This window comes from Chinchilla lanigera, unplaced genomic scaffold (genome assembly GCF_000276665.1).
Source record: "Chinchilla lanigera isolate Chin_1 unplaced genomic scaffold, ChiLan1.0 scaffold00060, whole genome shotgun sequence".
Classification (NCBI taxonomy): Eukaryota; Metazoa; Chordata; class Mammalia; order Rodentia; family Chinchillidae; genus Chinchilla; species Chinchilla lanigera.
Genome location: NW_004955461.1, coordinates 163,252 through 184,083, shown reverse-complemented (window position 1 = coordinate 184,083; position 20,832 = coordinate 163,252). Strand labels below are relative to the sequence as shown.

General features: G+C 40.1%; 1 protein-coding gene across 5 annotated transcripts in view; it reads left to right on the top strand.

Moving 5' to 3' along the window:
* The window catches only part of Kiaa0196 (KIAA0196 ortholog), a 53,282-nt gene that overhangs the window by 15,191 nt on the left and 17,259 nt on the right, over positions 1–20,832 (top strand). For 3 of the 5 annotated variants that reach the window (XM_005397982.2, XM_005397983.2, XM_005397985.2), the window contains 11 exons: positions 1,468–1,581; positions 3,040–3,211; positions 7,156–7,283; positions 9,765–9,894; positions 11,607–11,719; positions 13,227–13,393; positions 13,470–13,545; positions 14,868–14,978; positions 15,652–15,792; positions 17,124–17,204; positions 20,321–20,422. In XM_005397982.2, the coding sequence (XP_005398039.1) occupies positions 1,468–1,581; positions 3,040–3,211; positions 7,156–7,283; positions 9,765–9,894; positions 11,607–11,719; positions 13,227–13,393; positions 13,470–13,545; positions 14,868–14,978; positions 15,652–15,792; positions 17,124–17,204; positions 20,321–20,422 (1,335 nt within the window). The remainder of the gene's footprint in view (positions 1–1,467; positions 1,582–3,039; positions 3,212–7,155; positions 7,284–9,764; positions 9,895–11,606; positions 11,720–13,226; positions 13,394–13,469; positions 13,546–14,867; positions 14,979–15,651; positions 15,793–17,123; positions 17,205–20,320; positions 20,423–20,832) is intronic. The other 2 variants (XM_013521306.1, XM_013521307.1) reach the window with 2 other exon arrangements.

Below are 20,832 nucleotides of genomic sequence, written 5' to 3'. Positions count from 1 at the left end.
ATTTTATTACTGAGAATGCAACTAATTACATGCAGATTTTTAAAATGCCTTTCTATTTGATGATTCTAAGCCATTTTGTGAATCTAAAATAGCAAAATTGATCTCATTTGTCATTTTGTGAAAAGCTGTCTAACTTACATAAGTTTTACCTATAAGGTAGCCATGGTGGGCACATTGAGATTTATGTGACTGCAGGGATATGCTTGTAACTTTAAACTTTGTTTGACTTAAAAATATTCCTAAGGAATAAAATTTAACATACTTAGTGTATATGAAATGTTTTTCCTGCACAAGAAGATTTTACCAAGAGTAATGAATCAGTTCATATGCTCAGGTAGGAAGATCTTGTTCTACTTCTTAACTATTGAATCACAACTACTGAATCACATTAACTATCTGTTATGAGAGACCCTTTCATTTACTGCCAGTGTGAGAACAACCTCCAATTAATTGGTGATTGTCCCTATCCACTCATGAGTCATGCTCCTGAGCTTGGAGTTGAGCATCAAGAGGAAAACTGATAATTTTCCTTCATGGTAACAACGCATATTAAAGAAGTTTTGACTGTAACACTATAGTTACAAGCATACCCAGTGTTAAGAAAAAGTCAAATCCATTTTGATGCCTGTAAGATACATACCTAAAAAACCTAAATAAAATAAACAAATAAAAAACACCCTATCACATACCTTGTAGCATAAAAGGATCAAAAGCAAAGATGTCATGCAAATTCCAAGCAAAAAAATAAACTAAACGTATATACTACTGAAAAAATATAACACAATGGAGAAAGCCAAAGAAAAACATTAAGAGAGATAAAGGTCACTTGTTAAATAGAATACTGAGGTGAACTGAGTCATAATTTGTATGCACTCCATGTACTCAAAATCTCAGGGACTCACAAAGAAGAAATGTTACAGACACTAGAAAAAATGTAAACCAGTGTCACTCCACCCTTCTTACAAATGTTTTTAGACAACACCAGTGTTTTTATTATTGAAAAATACTTACATTAGCATGGAATGGGTTTGTTATGATTTTAAATTTAAATTTCAAGTTTTAATGTATAACATGAGAAATATTAATAGATTTTTTTTTAATCTAGGAGTCTTCAGTAACTTTTAAGAGCATTCAAAGACAAAAATGTTTAGGAAAACCTCTGTTTTAGTCAAAGTCACTGCTTTTTTGTTCCTTTTCATTTTTCTTCATCTAAGAAGCTAAAGGACAGCAGTTTGAAAGGAAAACTGCTTTGCTTATTTTTCCCTAAGTAGCACCCTTGTCACTCTTGTTGCAAAGTGCTCATAAGGAAGTGTCCTTATCTATGTATTTGGAAAGTCCTGGGGTTTTCACTGATAAGAGTTTAACCTGGAAAGAGGGCAGTATCTATAGTTTCACCTTTTCCCAACCCCACCCCCACCCTGAAGTGAGTAGTGGTAGACAGTACTGAGTGAGTGTGTTCTCTTTCAGGTAATTAGTGTTTACATGGGGATCACAGTGAACCTGGCAGAAGCTTGGGAACCTTACAAAGCTGCAAAAACTGCTTTAAACAACACCCTGGACCTTTCAAACATCAGAGAACAGGTAAGTTTTACCTAACCAGGGAGGTTTAATAACTGCAAGCCAGGATTATGAAGTAGGAATTGACCTAAGTAGCTTTTCTAAGAAATTTGGAAAATGTCTGCATAGACATTTATAATAGAAGGTATATTTTGTACACTGGAAAAAAACACACAAGTAAAGGTTTTTAACTTCTGTGTATAATAAATTAGAGACTTGGGTCCTAAGGCTATTTGATATCCTAAGACAAGTCAGTATAGTGAATGTATAGTCCTCATTGACTTTGTTTATCTTCCTTACACAGTGTCGTATGGACCGAGTTAGTTTTGCCAATTGCTGGAATTAATGTGTTTTCATCAGTAGGATGAATGCCAACGATGGTAACTGAACCTAGAGAAGATTCTGTCACTACATGTTGAAGTCATCATTCCTGATGTGTTATTTAGCTTATTTAAGCAATAAGACTTAACACATTCATTTTTAAGTTAAATGGCTATCATCTGTAAGGACACAAGGCAGAGGAAATATTTGACTAATAAAAGCATAAAAATAAATTCTGTTATTGGGATATATACCTGATATTCCTAGACGATTATTTCTCAGCTTCACTGCCAGAGTTGCGGAGTTTCCTGTGTGGATAGAACAGTATTGACTCCAAAAATTTTATCATGTTTTATTCAAATAAATTGAGTTATATAAATAATGCACAAAATTTCAGTGTTGGCATGTCTCCTAGAAATATATTACAGTAAGTGGCACTTCCATAATTACTGATATCAAAGCATTAATTTTTCATTACTAAAACCCCTTTCCAAACATTTATGACATTTTTGAAGCTTTTGCATAGTTTTAAACTAACTTGGCTAGGTCAGTGATGTTTAACATTTGAGTCTTTAGTAGTACAGAATAACCAAATATCTAAAAGGCTGGTTTGAGAATTCAGTAATGATATTCTAAGGGATTTTTTTTGTTAAGCTTCATATACCTGTAGAAGTCTGATCTTTTTCATGTGTCTGCTTTGTTATGCTTCATTTTCAGTGATAATATCAACAACAGGCAGTTGGGCTTCTGTCTGTTTCTCTGTTATCAAGTTAGGAAAGGGACGGATCTGAGGAACCACCCAGTCCAATTCTCCGTTTGACATGTGAACAAACCACTATGCAGAGGTTAAACGTAAAGTCACACCAGTGGTTCAGTCACCAACTCTAAGACTTGTTCTCAGACCATTAAGTATAGTGCTCTTTCCAGAGATGTTTAGTAAACCAGTTGCTCTTTAGTGTTAGAACTATAGTCCATATGTTACTCGTGTCACGTAGAAATGTTACTGTTGAAAGGAAAGGAAGGGAGGAAGGAAGGAATGAGGGCAGGAGAGAAGGAAGACAAGTTGGCTTATTTATCTAGGGATTTAATTGAATATGGTTTGTTTTGAAGATAAATATTTTTAATACAATATAATTCTAGTTTTTTTTTTAATTTTCAAAGGCAAGCAGGTATGCTACTGTCAGAGAAAGAGTGCATGCTCAAGCACAGCAGTTTCTGAAAGAAGGTTATTTAAGGGAGGAGATGGTTCTGGACAATATCCCAAAACTCCTCAACTGCCTGCGCGACTGCAATGTGGCCATCCGGTGGCTGATGCTTCACACAGCAGACTCAGGTAACACACGAAAAGGGTAACCATTACATTGCTCCATAGAAAATGTTTCAGAATTAAGATCTACTTCAGGAAGCAAAGTGGTTTAGCAGGGAAAGAGTCCTGGGATGAGAATCAAGTTGCTCTTTCAACCTTTTTTGTGTCAACTTGGAAAAGTCGGGTGCTGCGGAATCTGAGGATGTTTAGGTCTCATGTTGAAGGTACTTGTCATTGACTGGATTGAGGAGATAAGGTATATACATACAAAAAAAGGTAGCTGCGGATCTTCAGTAGGCAGAATAATTCCTCCCCAACCACCCTCACAAAGATATCCATACCCTAATCTCTTTGGCCTGTACACATGTTACATTGAAGAGGTTGCTGTTCAGCTGACTTTAAAGTATTACTGGATTATTCCAGTGGAGCTCATACAACCACAAGGGTCCTTGAATCAAGAGAACAAAAGCAGAAGAGTCAGACCCAGAGAAATGCACCAAGAGAAGGACATGAGTAGCCATTGCTGCCCTTAAAGATGGGAGGGGCCATAAGCCAAGGAATGGAGGCAGCCTTTAGAGGCTGAAGAAGATAAGAAAAGCAGTTTCCCCTAGTGTATGCTTGCAGAATATACTCCAGTGGGCCCTGTTTTAGATTTCTCACCTTTGAAATGTAAGAGAATAATTGTGCATAGTTTTAATTTACTAAGTGTGTGCTAATATGTTAGCACAGCCATAGGCAACTGACACAAGGTCCAGGCAGTAAGTAAGCCAGGTGTGTTAAGTGTGGTGTGAGTCCAGTGTAGGGAGGGAAGCATTGCTTGGGGTGGAGAAACGGGGGGCTCAGACAAGGCTCCATCCACGAGTCAGGAGCTGGCCAGGCCCTTAGTAAGATGAGGTAAAAACCAGAAGAAATTCTAGAAGTATTGAATCAATGGTATGATTTTAGAAGTACAGGAAAATATGGGCTCCCTGAGTTTAGGACCTGACCAGACTAAAGTGCTCACTTCAGGAAGATTCAGCCCCAACCTTTTCTGTGTAGAAAAAGCAGAGACCTTTGAGACTTTCTGTCTATACAGTTTGACCACCAAGTTCATAGAGTTCATAGAATGTGTGAATCATTTCCATGGAACCCGTAAAGCAGTGACTGCTTTAATGGTAGAGAAATGAGTAGACTGAACTAACAATCCTGAGCTTGTTCAGAGATGGCCAGTTCTTTATCCACAGTAAATGTTTCATCAAGTGTAATTAACGAATTGGTTCATCCAGGACTGATTCTCCTCCTGAGAGTTGTGTCACTCAGCAGCCTGGCAAAGCCCTCTCTTTTTATCTTAACTTCACCTAACTTTTCTGGAGGACCTGCTGAGACAGGCACTCACTTCTTTTTTTGGATGAGATTGTGCCACTAAAACCATCCACACGATTATTCGGTAGCCCCCTACATAACGCAGTAGCCCCAACCTCACAACTCTTCCCTCAATGTGTTCTTCCCAGTCCCTCTAGCTACCAGCCGTCTCCACTTCCTGGCAGTGGAAAGCGGCAAAAGTAGCAGTGTAACCTCCTCACCCTTCCTGCCTTCAACATGTGTGTCATTTCTCCTCTGCCTTCTCTCCAGCTCCTTGAACCTTTCCCACAAGTGTTGCTTTCCAGGTTTTTGCACCCCTTTGCTTGTTGGCCCAGATCCACCTACAAATCACCCAGTGTGAATACCATGGCTTTTAAGCATCTAATTGATCTGTTTTAAATTAGCTGTTTATCTTTCACATGAACTCCAGTTCTAGTTTCAGGATTGTACTACCCTGACTCAGCTTATAATCTTTTCTACCAAAACTCTTCCATTTACAAGCATTTAAACAGCCAGGCCCTCACTTTATCCTGTTGTAAAAATAGCTGTGGTTTTCTCGTGACTCAGCCTGAGCTCCATCCTCTGTGTGATGGTGCCTGACAGTCGGGTCTCCAGATCTGCACCCCTGCCAGGGCTAACCTCGGCTTTTATCTTCAGCCACATCTGTTTTCCATTCTTGTGCCTGGCCATTGCCTGACCTAATTGCATAGAGATAATTTACCAGAAGCAAACAATTTGCCTATCTGGGTGTGAGTCAGACATGGGAAAAGTACTTGCTTATTTAGCATCTCTGGCTTTCAGTCCTGGTGCACAAAGGCTGACAGATGCCCACACTGCCTCCTAGTGGCCTTCTGGACGCATTTTTCCAGGCTCTGGCAGTAGGGTGAATATAGAAGTGACTAGAACTCCGGCGTTTGGTTTTGGTTTTCTTATTGGTTTTACGGTTAGAAAAATGTGAAGCTGGAAATTTTCTCTTTGTAGAGTCAGTGTTACCAGTTCCAATTATTTCTTCCCAGGTAGTTCTGGAAAATGCATGAGAAATCAGAACTCTGGGGTTTTCTACAAAAACTTTCACAGGTTGTCAAAATCCCATGCTGATGGAGTAGCTTAGAAATCGATACATGAAATGGCCTCACCATACAGGTGTCACCATAACGGAGGCACCCAAATGCCCATGGTATATTCTCTTGTAACAGAGAGCATACGGCCTCATGGTACATGCTCTTACAGTGTCTGTTGTCCTGCTAGACACCCCGGCTGTACATGGGAGAGCAAGCCTGAGTGTGCATGTGAAATACTAGTGCAAGTACCACAGACCTTGGACTCTACTCAGCTGGGAACTTTGGGGACAATGTCTGTTACCTTAACATTTTTAATTTGACCTTATTTACAGTCTAGATCTAGACAGATTGAATTTATAAGTATTTCTGCCTCATCCTATTTTATTCTTGACCCTGTAAATCAGTCTCAGCAAACATCAAAAAACAAAGTTTTTTTTTATGCTTTACTTTCCTTTTAACTTACCATTTATTTTATTTGGAATGGCTGTGGTTGGCAGCTGATAGAGCAAGCTGAGAGTGGGGCCAACTGCTGTTTTGTCCATGGCTCAATCACTGCCAAGCTCTGTGACCTTGCTTAGTTGTCTGAAGCTCCAGTGCCTGGATAGTGGATCATCCAGGGAGCATGGAGTCCCCGCCATGCCCTTGGCCTTCGCAAAGAGCTGGATGGCCAGAGTTCTACTGCCCATTCCAAGTGACCACATCTTTGGGTGGGTAACCCTGCTTCCCTGTTGTGTCAGGCAGTCCCCAGGGCCACCCAAGTTTTCAGATTCAAAGGACTTGGGAGATTCAGTGTCTGATAATAATTATGGCTGTCATTTAATCCTTGCAAAAGCAAAATCAACAATGGAAAAAGACACACGGGTGAAGTCCGGAGGGAACCAGGCACTAGCTTGCAAGGGTCCTCTCCCAGTTGAGTCACACAGGACCTGCTTAAGTCCCCTAGCAGTGAGTTGTGTCAACACGTGAGAAACGTTACAACCAGGCAAGCTTGTTAGACTCAGCGTCCACATATTTACCAGGGCTGATCCGTAGGCAGTGCCTCCCCTGCCTCCACGAGAGTCCAGACCTCAGAGAAAGGTAGGGGTGGGCCTTGTCTTTGCAGACAGTGTCAGCACAGAGCATCATTCTCAGTTCTCAGAGTGGTGACCGCTCGTCTCAAAAGCCAGGTTCTCAGGTGCCTGTGCAGAGTCCACCTGCAAACAGCTCTAAGGACAGCATCCTCAGCCTGCCTGTCCACAGCCAAACGGCATGAGTCAGTGTCTACACCAGAAGCAGGTCCAAGTAGACAGGAACTAAGAAGGCCATCCTCCTGTGATGCACTCCCAGTTAATTAGGCACTTGCTAAAAGCCAATCCCAGAACACTTACGAACTTTAGGAACACTGTTTTCATTCAACAGTGTGTCAGGGAGTAACGTTCCATGTCAGGTTTGGCTGTCCTCCTTAGCATAGATTCACTCTGTCACCACTGTTTTGGTAAATATTTTGCTTAGTACTTTTTAAATGCTTAAAGTGAAGCAAAGTACTTAAGATTTCATCTTAATTTATACATATTTTCTTCATATTTCTAGCCTGTGACCCAAACAACAAACGCCTTCGTCAAATCAAGGACCAGATTCTAACCGACTCTAGGTACAATCCCAAGATCCTCTTCCAGCTGCTGTTGGATACTGCACAGTTTGAGTTCATACTCAAAGAGGTAAAAATACTGAATGAATAATCACCAAAGTCTTAGGGTTTTTTTTAATGTTTAAAAGTACTTTTAAGAAAGAGATTAAGATTTAGTTGCTATGTCTGTTGGTTTAAGCTACACATTCTGGCTGCATAAAATAGTTGTTATTTTTAAAAAGGACAGGATTAGACATTCAGCCAGCACTTACTGCATATCGTCTTTGGGATATAGTGATGGGGAAAGTGCAAAGGTTATGCAGGTTATAGTCTAATGAGGAATACGAACATTAATCAGAGAATCACACCCACGAAAATATACACGCAAAATGAGCTCTGTGCTCTGAAGGGAAGGAACACAATTCTCTGAATGCCTAAAACAGAGGATCTTGTCCTACCTTGGAGACTTCCCTGAGAACAGAAGTAAGAGTCTCTGAAGGGACTGGAGAAGAATGTGTCAGAGTTAGCTAGACAAAGTGGGGAGCATTCCAGAGACCATCCCAGGGAGAAAAAGGGCTACAGCCAGGCACCATACACTGTTTCAGTCAACAACAAACCAAATACACCATGGTGAGTGGGTAAGAGTATATCATTTAGTGACATTGTAGCCATCTTAGTTCATGCAGATACAGTGTTGTAACAGTGAGAAATCAACTGACCACACATTGTACAGAACATGCCCCCATTGTCATAACTGTGTGAGTAAGTGCTGTAGGATAGGGAAGAGCATGACCGTCAAAGGCCTGGAAGGCCCATTGGCTGCGGGGGAGAAGGCGACAGAAAGGTGGTTGGAAGTGATGCTGAGACAGGCAGGAGCCATCCATGATGGGCCTCGCAAGGTTTATCTGTGTTCTGCCAGCCAAGGGGACCTACTAGGAAAGGGTTGAGTAGGGTGGGTGATTTGCATTTCGCAAGGTGGTCTGAAGGACTTCGAGGAATGTGAGCTTACTAAGGGAAATCCCAAAGTTAGTCTTACCCTAAAGAATCCTGTAGGGGCAAAATAAGAATGGAGGATACCTCAGTGTGCCCAGCTTTTATAACTAGTGCCTTGGACACTTGGATTAGGTGGGCTCAGGAACTAGCCCCACATGCTGATGTCCACCCAGAGCCAGTCCTCACTTTGTCTCAATTTGCTTGAGACATACCAGGTTCTGCTTTACCCTCTAGGTGTGTGAGGGTACTCTCTTCCCCAAGTGGTCAGAAAAGGTAGGTATTGGTTATTAACACAATGCTAATGTGTACACTAGGTGCTTTCAGTGATTTTTCCAATTTTGATCTATTTAGTAATTTTAATGTTTTCTTTCTTAACAAATAAGTATTGAATACCTACGTTATTGCCAGTGAGGTATTAGGAGTTTTAAAAGATCAAGGCATGTCCCTGACATCAAGGATCCCAGGGTGTACTGGGAAAAAAGAGGAAACCAGCCAAGAGGTCAGGAGCGTCAGGCACTATAGGAGTCTGTTGGTCGGAGGCAAGTGAGCTGCCACCCAGGAAGAACGCCCATGGGCCATTAGAATCCAGAACCACAGCACTGCAGACTGGCCCTCTGTAGTTAGTTCAGCGCTGTTGACTGGAAACGGATAGGTCTGAGCCACCTGAGTGCCAAGCCTGCATTTCTAACCCTCACCCTGTTCTCTGGGCTCTGCCAGACCAGTGTGGGCAGCCTCCTCCTGTCTCCTCAGGCAGAGAGGAAGCGAGACAGCCTTTGGGGCACCAGCCTATCATGAGGAGAAAACTCTAGTTGAAAGAAAGAAGAAAATTACCCAACACAAATCAGGCACAAAAATGACAGATTTGAATTTCTGACATTTCAGTTTGGTTCTTTAACCTGTGTTTTCCTTTTTCCTACCTCACACCCCAACCTTTGTAGAATCACCTTCTGACTCTTTTGTAAACACAGTAATTAGACTTGTATCTCTCCTCATCTCTATATGCCTGCATTTCCAAATTCAAGGGCCATCTGCCCTCCCAAACTCTATTGTACAAGATAGGAAGTCTGAGCCAGGCATGGTGGTACTTACCTGTAATCCCAAGATAAGGTTTAAGTTTTATGAAGGAGTGAATTATTGAACAGAATTTCTGTATAATCTAACCAGCAGGAAGCTCTGTCCCTACCCCTGTAATCTGGCAGGATGATACCCAAATCTTCCTTGATTAAGTAGGTATTGGAAAAATTGTAGCCTAGAAAAGCCAATTTGTGACTTTTGTCACAAATTTAAACTCACACTAAAATGCTGTTTTCTGGCCCTACCAAGACCTGAACCAAATTTTTAGGAGTCAAGTGTGGGAATTTGAAAATTTCCAAACGCTCCAGGTTGTGCTTTTGTGCAGTTGGTCAGAGAACCATGGGTTTAGAGGTGGTATCATTTTGCCCATCAATTTGTGTAATACAGGAATGGGCCAACATTCATTTTTTAATAATTTTATTTAAAAATCGGGTTTTATTCAGGGCCTCTTCTATAAATTGCATGACCAGGATTTTCCCTTCGGTCTTGTCTTTCTCTTCAACAGATGTTCAAACAAATGCTTTCAGAAAAGCAGGCCAAATGGGAGCATTATAAGAAGGAGAGCTCAGAGCGGATGACTGAGCTGGCCGATGTCTTTTCAGGAGTGAAGCCCCTCACCAGGGTGGAGAAAAATGGTAATTACTGTGGCGGAGTATTGGTGTGTTTGAAGTGCTGCACTTGTACAGGTGGTTTGACACTTTAGAAACTGGCCAAGTGAAAAGGCCTTATGTTTCTGTCATCGTCTGCTTGTGACATCGTCCCAGTGCTGCAGTGCAGTGAAGAGCTGAGGTTTGCTTCAGGCTGCCTGGTGCCCTGTGCTCTCTTGGGCAGTGAGTGTTTGAATCCACTCTGGACTTAAGGATTCTTGTCTTACCTTTGAAATGTGAGGTCAGGCTAAACCAGGGGTTCTTAAAAACTCTGGTTCATAGACACAGCTTAGTCATACTCTGCCCTAACCCCACGGTATGCACAACTCATGTGTCAGTTTATGTGCATTTACCGGAGCAGAAAAGGGTGTATAGTTCTTGTGGGCTTTTCAGAGGCTGATGTCACCTAAGAATATTAATAACTACCAATATAGATCATACTTAAGATTGTTATTTTCCTCTGTTCTTGTCCCATGCACCTGCCATCTAGTGGCAGAAGAGGAAACCCAAAGACTGTTTTGGAAAGGAAGCATTGATTTTCATCCTACTTATTTTAGGAAATTGATAGGAAAGTTGTGGCATTGCTTCAAATTTTCGTAGATAAGAACTTTTCAAATAACTCTGATAGACCATTTATAATTTTAAGATGACAAATTAAACTTTTTAAATGCTTGTCTTAACTATCAGATCTATTTCCAGGAAAGTTAACTATGTAGTAGAATTGTTCATAGTGTAGCTTTTTATTTAAAAAATTAACTATTTTTAATCAGTAGGAGCTTATGATTATTGTATATTGGCTTTGTGAATTTATTTGATGCTGTTTGGTACATCTAAAATATGTTCCCAAAGTATACTTACTAGTATTCCTAGTTAAAAAGCCAGCCAGTTTATAACGATGTAATGTGAGTGGGCATCATGTTTTACAAGTCACCAAACTGTGATGAAAAAGCAAAAAATAATAGCCATTTATTATAGTCTGACCAGATCAGCAGTCTAGAATCAGGCTCTCTATTGTCTCTCTTAGTTTCTCATAAACGCCAGCCTTGTTTCCGATCATTTGCATGCACGTTTTACACTTTTTTTTTTTTTTGGCTACACAGTTTATTTCAGCTTAAGAAGTACCTCTACAAATTCTTTTCATTTTATCGTACAACCTTGTGGAATAAGCATGTGCACTGGTGGTTGTGTTCATGAACTTAATTCTTTCTGTGATTCTGGTCGCAAACTGAATTAGATAAGAACCAAATCAAACTCAAGGATTAGGTTCCATGTTGACCTGATGGGGAAATCTGACCACTGTCATCCTTGCCAGAAGCCTCCTTTTGGACAGAGCACCCTTCCTCATCTCTGCCTCTCCTCACCTCTGCAGACCACTCTCCGTAGCTGTCACCCCATCATTTCTGATGCCTCTCCCCGGCCACCAGCACCTTGTCCTTGTGGATTACAGTGCCACATGGGCCTTCAAGCCTTTTCTGCCAAGCATTTTAGACGAAGTTATTTATGTAGTAAGTTAATCTGTCCTGCAAAGGCACATGTCCAGACATTTTTATTGTAGTTCGGAGAATTCCTAGAAGCAGTGTTGGGTGCATAATAAAAAGTCTATGAATGAGAACTGGATTTGTAAGAGATGACTTAATTAAATTCAAAGCCACAGCCATAGGAATTCTGGATTTTAGTTTTTCCTTTTTCTGTGTTAATAGAAAATCTTCAAGCTTGGTTCAGAGAGATCTCAAAACAGATATTGTCTTTAAATTATGATGATTCCACTGCTGCAGGCAGAAAAACTGTGCAACTAATACAGGCTCTGGAGGAGGTAAGGAAAGTCTTCTTTGAATTGGTTTTGAATCAAGAATCATATTTAGGACCCATGCAATAGTTTGCTCCTAAAAATATACCTAAGACAATTTCACTAGAAGCAAAAGCAATGCACATTAATTTACTCATTGCACCATTGTATGTAGTGTCCTAAAACTGGACAAATCAGCAAGTGAGCAGCATCAGTAGATTGACAGCGGAGAAGCGTGGCGTTTCAACTTGAGGAAACATGCTGTCTTAGAATAAGAACCCTGAGAACAATGTAGGAACATCGGGAAATCAGTGATAAGGAGGTAAAAATAAAATTGTGTGCACGCTTTTTTAGGTTTGTAAAATATGTATAAAAGGTAGAAATAAATACTCAAAAATGAAAATATTTGCCCAGTGATCATATGCTTTTTTTGAAAAAATAGGGTTTTTTTTTTTTATTTACTTAAAAATGATGGTACCCCAGTGATTATACCTCACCACTCTTAAATTTTTCTTTTTCCTTTTTAGACAGGGTCTCACTATGTAGTCCAGGCTGGCCTTGAACTCCTGATAATCCTCCTGCCTTGGCTTCCCTAGTACTGGGATTATAGGCGTGCAGTGCCACACCCAGCTAAAATTCTCAATTTTTTTTTTAAATAGGCTTAAAATGGAAAGTATAGCATGAGAACAATAACTATAGACTTTATTTAAAATAGTATTCATAACCCTACCCAATGGTATGACTATATTTTCAGAGATATAATTAATACTTTTTCATCTGGCAGACTTTCTTATTTGTTATTTCTTGGAGGTTTTTAGGATGATCTGTGTAAGTGACAACACAGCCTAGTGCCCCATGTTAGCATACCACATTTTCTCTTTCCACAACAGTTGTATAACTACACTCTATTTCACTTCATTGGAGAATTTTCTAGTCTGTTGTACAACTACCAACAGCTTTGTTAGCCTCTGATACTTTCTGTCTTTTGCCTTACTTATTTTGACATATAACCCAGGCTTCTTGAGTTATAGACATCAGAATTTCAGAACATTGTTGAAGCATTGTTTGACATTAAAGAGTAACCAGAAAAACTTAATAATATACAAGTACGAACACAATGGTTGTGTATAACCTGTATGTATGTGTGTGTATGTATTGTGCTCGGGATGGAACCCAGGGCCTTACGCATCCTGAGCAAGTGCTTTACCACTGAGCCATGCTCCAGCCCCTAAATTGTACTTTTTTTTTTTTTTTTTTAGCAATGATGCATATCTTCAGAAGTAAGATTTTCCAATATATGTTTATTTTTAACAAAATGGAAAATGAGAGTGTTTACTTGTAGCAATGTGTAAAAGACCATCCTAAAAATGTGTGCACTTTTCGACTTGGCTTATGTATTTCTGAAATTATAATTTGCAATAAAAATTTTATCAAGAGATAGCAATGTGCTTTATTTGGAGTGTTTTTCAGAGAAAAGAGAGCACCACTGAGGCCCCTCAGAATTCTTTAAACTAAACATTTTTGTGCAACACAGGTTCAGGAATTTCACCAGCTGGAGTCACATCTGCAGGTGTGTCAGTTTCTCGCTGATACTCGCAAGTTTCTCCACCAGATGATCAGGACGATCAACATTAAAGAGGAGGTCCTGATCACCATGCAGATCGTTGGTGACCTCTCTTTTGCTTGGCAGTTAATTGACAGGTAATGTGAAAGGGCTGACTTTGCCCGTGTTGAGGGCAACTAGGAACATCTTCTTAGCATTTGTTTCTTTTTACAGTTTCACATCCATCATGCAAGAAAGCATAAGGGTAAACCCATCCATGGTTACCAAACTCAGAGCCACATTCCTAAAGGTAAGCAAACAGCAGTGAGGTCACTTTTCTGTTACAAGGAAAGAACTGGCTTTCGTACTCGTGTCATTCATACATCAGGCCGAGATTTCCTCCTTTTAGGAAACTGGACAATTTAAGTATTTTTATGGACTGAAAATTGTCAGCAGTTTTTCCATGAGACCATGGGTTCAAAAGATGCCAATAAGCCAGGTGTGGAGGGACATGCCTGTAATCCCAGCACTCTGGGTGGCTGAGGCGGGAGGATGGCAACTTTGAGTCCAGCCTGGGCAACTTAAGAGACTTAGTGATATCTCAGCATGAAAAACAAAAGGGGACAGGGCTGTAGCTCAGTGCCAAGGCCTTGAATTCACTCCCCTGTACCTCCAAAACATAAAAACTCAGAAATGGACAGAGTATTATTTTGAAATAATACATTGATTTTTTAAAAATTGTTTTATTTGTGTACCAAAAATGTGAGTCCTTTGGCTCCTTCATTTCCTAAATATGGATGAAACCCTTTTTCTTTCCCTTTTTGGCTGTGTTGGGGATCAAATCCAGGGCCTCCTGCATGTTAGGCGAGTTAACTTTTTAGAAATTTTTAGTCCAGCCTCTGCTACAGTGTGTGCTCTAAAGCTTAGAGAATCCTGGCAAACAGCATAGGCAGGGCCTGCCTCTCAAGGGGATTTCAGCGCGTCGTGAACAAACAATAATGTACCCGGTATCTCCTTATGGACTCACGAGACCTGTCAATTCAGAGTGCTCCTGTTCTCATGTTGTGCCATCTCTGTACTCGTAAGTGGACTTTGTGGTTGATGCTATATAGCGTAGTGCAACTATCAGCATTTCCTTCCCTTCTGAGTGGTACGGAAAGTGCTGGCACTTCTTATACTCCATGGCGTCTCAGATCAATGGGGCCCACAGTGCAGCCATCAGGATGTCCCATTTTCCCAGAGGAGGGGTTTTCTTCTTAGCGCATTGGCTCTCAGAGAAGAGCGTGCATCAGAATGGCTAGGAGGGTTTGTCACAGTGCAGCCTGTGGCCCCACCCCATGTTTCTGATTCCATCCCCTGGGTAGGGCCGGGAAATACGTATGGCTGACAGGGTCACAGGTGATACTCTTCCTGGGGGCCCAGGCACCTCAACCTGAGAGCCATCACCATCTTCGGTATCTGTCCTATTCCTAAACATGTCCTGTTAGAAACTACGTGTGATATGGGTGAGGTTTCATGGTTGCTGCCTTCTATTGAGTAACCTCAAGTACTTTGTTGTATTCTGTTTTCTGGAAAAACAGATGTCTGGGACTTCTTTGAACCCAAAACACAGATATGTTACTCTTCTTCTAGCTTGCCTCTGCCCTGGACCTGCCCCTTCTTCGTATTAATCAAGCAAATAGCCCTGACCTTCTCAGTGTGTCTCAGTATTACTCTGGTGAACTGGTGTCCTATGTGAGAAAGGTAGGCCATGCATCAAGGTGCTCTGGTATTGACTAACAATTATCTTAAATATAGAGGTACATTTAGGCCCTGTAAAAAGTACACTTGTATCTCTTTCCCTTTTTAAAATTTGATTCCAGAAATTTCTATAACTGAAAGTAAACATAGTCTTACTGCCACTATGGGCATGCAGATATATTTTTACTTTCAGATAACTTTATACCTCCTTTTTGAATGGTGGTATTAACTTCCATTTTACAGGTGCAGAAACTGAGAAACAAAAGCTGTCATAGCTTCTTCAAATCGTAGAGCCAACGTATCCTCATCAGAACCTATTTCAAATTTTCATGGGGATTTAGGTCCTTATTTCTGTACTTATGATGGAGCAAGAAGCCAGACAGGCCTGAGTTGAAAATTAATCTGTGTCACATCCTAGCTGAGTATGCTCCCATGGTATTATTTGACATCATTGAACCCCAATGTAGGAATTGGTGCATCTTCTCATAGCATTGTAGAAGGATTAGCTTTATAGTGTGTGAGCAATTAATGTTAAATTTTTCACCATCCCTTCATGTAGACAAACTGCTCTTTGTATACTCTGGTCCCTTCTTAATACTGCCATTTGCCCTGGTATTTGTCAGCTACAAGCAATAAGGAGGTTCTGTTGTGTCCCCTCCTTTCCCTGTCACTAAAGGTCCTGCAGATCATCCCAGAAAGCATGTTTACGTCTCTTCTGAAAATCATCAAGCTTCAGACCCATGATATCATTGAAGTGCCTACCCGCTTGGACAAAGACAAGCTGAGGGACTATGCTCAGCTCGGCCCACGATATGAGGTGCTGCGTCTCCTTGACTTCCGTCTTTTGTTATTGAAAACTAAGCACCATGAAGTGTGACAGACAGTGTCACCTGCCATCCCCTGGGGACCACCACACCAATTCCAATTTGTTCTCTTATTCTCTCAATGGCAGCCACGGTGTATTTGCCATTTTAGTACAATCACATCTTTATTCGTGGCATTTTCCTGGTGTCATTGAAGGCCTGGGAAATGGAGCTCAGCTGGTTACTTCTCTTTTAAGCAACCTTGGTAAATCCACCCTGTTCTCCTTGGGCTCAGTTACCTACTTGTCTCATGTTTATGTTCCTTTTTTGTGTGTGCAGCTCCTCCAGGACTGATGGAATTGCTCTCATCAGTTGAAAATACCCTAAGTTGAAATATATTTAAGTCACCTAACCTCTGAACATCATAGCTTTCTCTGCCTGCCTTAAACATGCTCAGAACACTTACATTAGCCTGAGGTGTGACAGAATCATCTATCACAAAGCCTATTCTATAATAAAAGTTTTGGATAGTTCGTGAATTTATTCACTGCTGTACTGAAAGTGAAGAACAGCGTGTTTGTATGGGCATACCTTTGCACCATTTTAAAATGAAAAAATAGTTAAATTTTAGCCATCTGTATGTCAAGCCAGCAGCCAAATATAATCTGTGTCCCATTAACCATTGCCAACAACCAGACTTCTAAGCCCATCTGAGAGTTAAGCAAATTCAGAGCTTGTTCTCACTAAGCACTGGTGCTTTTCTTTCTCCCTGAACTTGAAATTTAAAGAGGTGAGGAGTCAAGTGAAAATTGAAAATGTAATGTCCAGCGTCAGCTTCCCATTCTCTCATGTAACTTCAAAACATACGTCAGGAATTTATACTGTTAAGCAGTTATTTCATGTTTATTCTGACTTAAAAATAATAGCGTCTGCCTGCCTTGTCAGTGTCTCCTGGTGTTGCTTAGAAGGAATGTGGGGCCCTATGAAGGGGAGATTCCCTCTCCGAGTCACAGCTGGCCTTTTCTGGCTGGCTGCAACCGTACTTACTAAATGTTAGACATGCAAAACTGAAGCCTGAGGCAGGGAAGTGCTTCTCCAAGGTTAAAGGACTGATGAGGACCTTCTGTCTGGCACCCAGGGTGTCTAACAGTGGTGTTTTATTGACACGGCAAAGACTTTATTTCTGTCCAAGGCACGTGGACACTGGAGATCTTGTTAAATCTACATATTCATTTCCTGTTAGCATTGTCCGTGCTAAGACTACTTGCCGATTACCTAGCTTTCCTTAGAAGTGATGAGTCTTTTATCTGCAGTCCTTCAATGTACCTCTTTTTCTTTATTAAAGGTTGCCAAGCTTACTCATGCTATTTCCATTTTCACTGAAGGCATCTTAATGATGAAAACGACCCTGGTGGGCATCATCAAGGTACAGTTTGGGTGCTAGGCTCTGGCCTCGTGGTTAGTGGCTTTCATTCTTCTGGCATGATAGAAAAGGAAAGGATGTTACCGCTCACTGTTTCACATTCTGATTTTTGTCTTATTGGTTGGTAAAGGAAAAGAGTATTATAACCTTTATTGTTCATAATAATATGAAGAAGACAGTCTCAGGGTATAATCTTGGAATTTCTTTATCTTGTGGTCCTGGAGAAAATTTATGGTATTAGTAACCATTTTACCCAAGAGTTATTCAAATGTAAGGAAAACTTACTTCACTGAATTTCTGTAGAAGCAAAGATGCTATGTGATTTCCTGAGTGCAAATTGCTTTCTCCTCCCTTCTGTTTCTCTCTTCCTTCCTTTGAGTATTTTTATTCTGCACCCTAGGTGCAGACAGCTAAGGTACTTGTACCTTCTGTTAACAGACCATTGTCATCACTCATGCAGGCACGTTCCACTTGCAAGTTTTGTCATCCTGTGGGTATAGAGTGATAACTCACTGATGCTTTAATCTAAAATCCTGTGATCACTAGTAGTGTACAGTTTATGGTATTTTTTATTTTTTCATTTATCTGACATCAGAGTCTGAACATTTCTGATTTTTATACAAGTTTATAGCTACTGAATTAGCATTTATGTTAATAACATCTAGGAAATTAAGGTAACTAGAAATGATACGAATTTTCTGGTAGAAGTATTATGTTTACTGACCCCATTTAACCCAGTAGGCTCTGTCTATCTTAAGTAGTAATCAGGAGTCTTGGGAGGCATCCTTGGACCCTTACTAATCTTTAACCTCCAAGTATTAAGGATATATTTCAAAAATGTACAAGAGGTGTAGGTTCGCTTTGGTCAATGAGACCTAAAACAAGTGAGCTATACAGAGATATAAAAGTTCATTGTTAGAGGCAGTCAAAAGAAAGAAAGAAATCTAAATATCCATCAGTAGAGAAAAGGCTGTATCTACATATGTCATGATGTATCCATGATTGCTATGCCATCATTAAAAAAGAATTTGCCACTGTCAAGTTTGTAAGATAGAAAATGAAAAAATAAATTGTAGACCCACAAATGCATTAATGCACTGATGAGTTCTCAGCTGAGTGTGCTATTAGGAGGTGGGGCCTGTTGGAGGTGAGTTGCTGGGAGCGTGATGTGGAGCAATGTGTTCCTCTCCTTGCACCTCCTCTCTCTGCTTGCAAGCTGCTGTAGGTCACTTTCCTCTGCCAGGCCCTTGCACCATGTGGTCTCTACCTGGAAGCTGCCAACCATGGACTGAAACTGTGAACCAGAATAAAGGCGTGGGTGCCTGATAGTTTGTCCTAGCAATGGTAACGTGTGTGTGCATGCATGCACACACACCAGGGTCCCATTTAGATTTTGAAATTACATATGTGTATTTAAGGATGAATATGTATATGAATTTGTGTGTGTGTGTGTGTGAGAGAGAGAGAGAGAGAAAGAGAGAGAGAGAGAAAGAGAGAGAATGAATAGAAAAAGGTCTGGAAGATGCATATGAAACTGTTAACTATTGCTGACTTCATGGGAAGGGATAGAAATAGGAGGAGGTTATATGAAAACCTCTCTTACCTATGAGTATTTCCATAGATTAGTGAAAATCCAGAAGGAATTAAAAGAGCCACATAGCAACTTTATAGTCATAAACACAGTGAATTCAATTTCCCTAAATCTGTTCCATATATATATATATTAAGGATTGAACCCAGAGATTTACACATGCTAAGCACATAGTCTACCATTGAACTATACCCCTACCACCCCAGTAATCTATTCTTAAAAGGAGTATTTCCTTGAAAACTTAATGTTACTTCTTTGATTTTGTTGTCACTGATTATGAATCTTTATAATTAGCTTTATGTTGTAAAATAAAACAGATACTGCAAGTTATAGAAATATTTATGTAGTTTAATGGGTTCTTACAAGATAAATATTGTACCATTCACTATGTATATTAGTCACCTTTTCCATTGCTGAGACACAATACCAGACACATGTAATTTAAAGGAGAAGTTTATTTAGCTTATGGTTTCAAAGGAGTCAATCCATGGTCAGCTGGCACCAAGGCAGGAATATCATGGCAGAAGGGCATGACAGCAATCCTGCTTAGTTCATGGGCTCAGAAAGCAGATCAGGGGAACAGCACCAAAGATGAAAAGGTAAGGGACCAGATATTCACCCCAGGGTCGCACCCCCATGATATACCCAAAGGTGTGATTTACTAATCCCTTGGACATCCTAAAAGCTAATCAAGTTGACAATCCACTGAAACCATCACCATGTAAATTAGGAAATATAACTTAGTCCCTGCTTTTGTATTATTTTATGTGCCCCAACCTAATCACAACTTCTCTCTTTTTTATTATCCAAGGGTAAGTTTCTAGACACTATAGTTTAGACTTGCCCATTTAAGAAAATAATGTATCTCAAATTATTTTATTCCAAGTTTCTCCTCCCCTTTCTTTCCAGTTAATCTGTTGAAGAACTCAGGGTCTCACCCTTTAGTTTCTGTACAGAGGGGATTTTTTGACTGCATATTCCTAATGTAGTTGCATGTGTTTCCTAGCTTTTGTATTTTCTACAACTCTGACTACAGTTGTTTTCTTTGATGTTTAAACATAATCAAAACCAGATGGAATCTATCAATTATCTTTATGACTTTTAAAAGAATGGCTCTTTACAAATTAAATGAAACAAGTCTGAGGAAATTCAAAGGAGTCTATTAAAAACATTTGATGTTTTATAGATCTGGTAAACTTTTTTTTAGAGAATAACAAAAGCTTTCTCATTACAGAAAAATTAACAAAGATTACAGAAGTAGATAGATTTGTTCTCTTATTTTATCTCCCTAGTTATAAACAGAATTGGAGAATTATTCAATTAGAATGGTAGAACCCACTTTATATGAATTTAATAATTCTGTCTGAACTGTTAAGATCAGATAGGGGCAGGGAAGGGGGAAGAGTCCAAATCACTTCAAGATAGGCTAGGAAAATGCTCCCCTTGAAGTTCCGGAAGTCATCTTTCCTGAGTCTCTTCAGGACTGGAGATTTCCTCACTTCCGTTTAACCCTTTGGCTTTTACTTAGGTGGATCCAAAGCAGTTGCTGGAAGATGGAATAAGAAAGGAGCTAGTTAAACGAGTGGCCTTTGCCCTTCATCGGGGACTGATATTCAACCCTCGAGCCAAGGTAGACATGAACAGAGTGTGTCTCTTCTGCATATACTCAGCTCAAAACCTAGGTGAAGGCACTGTCCTGATGAGACCTTTCTTGCTGTTGCGTGCATCTAATGTGGTTTTCAGTACCAACTGATACACTTTCTGGTTTGTGTTTAATATGTTTTTGATTCTGTATTCATATTGTGAGAAAATCCTTTTTAAAACCAGTACTTCTTTCCTACCAGTACTTCTTTCCTTCATCTGTTGATTCCCAACTTTAAGAATTGAGCTGATGTTTGTGATTAGAGTTAACTTTGATGTTAGTTTTACTTTGTTCTGTTTTCTTTTACATTTGAGTATTTGTTTGTTTCTTAGTATTTGAGCTTCGACACTGAGCTATAGCCCCAGTTCTTTTTTGAGACAGGTTCTCTCTGAGTCTGT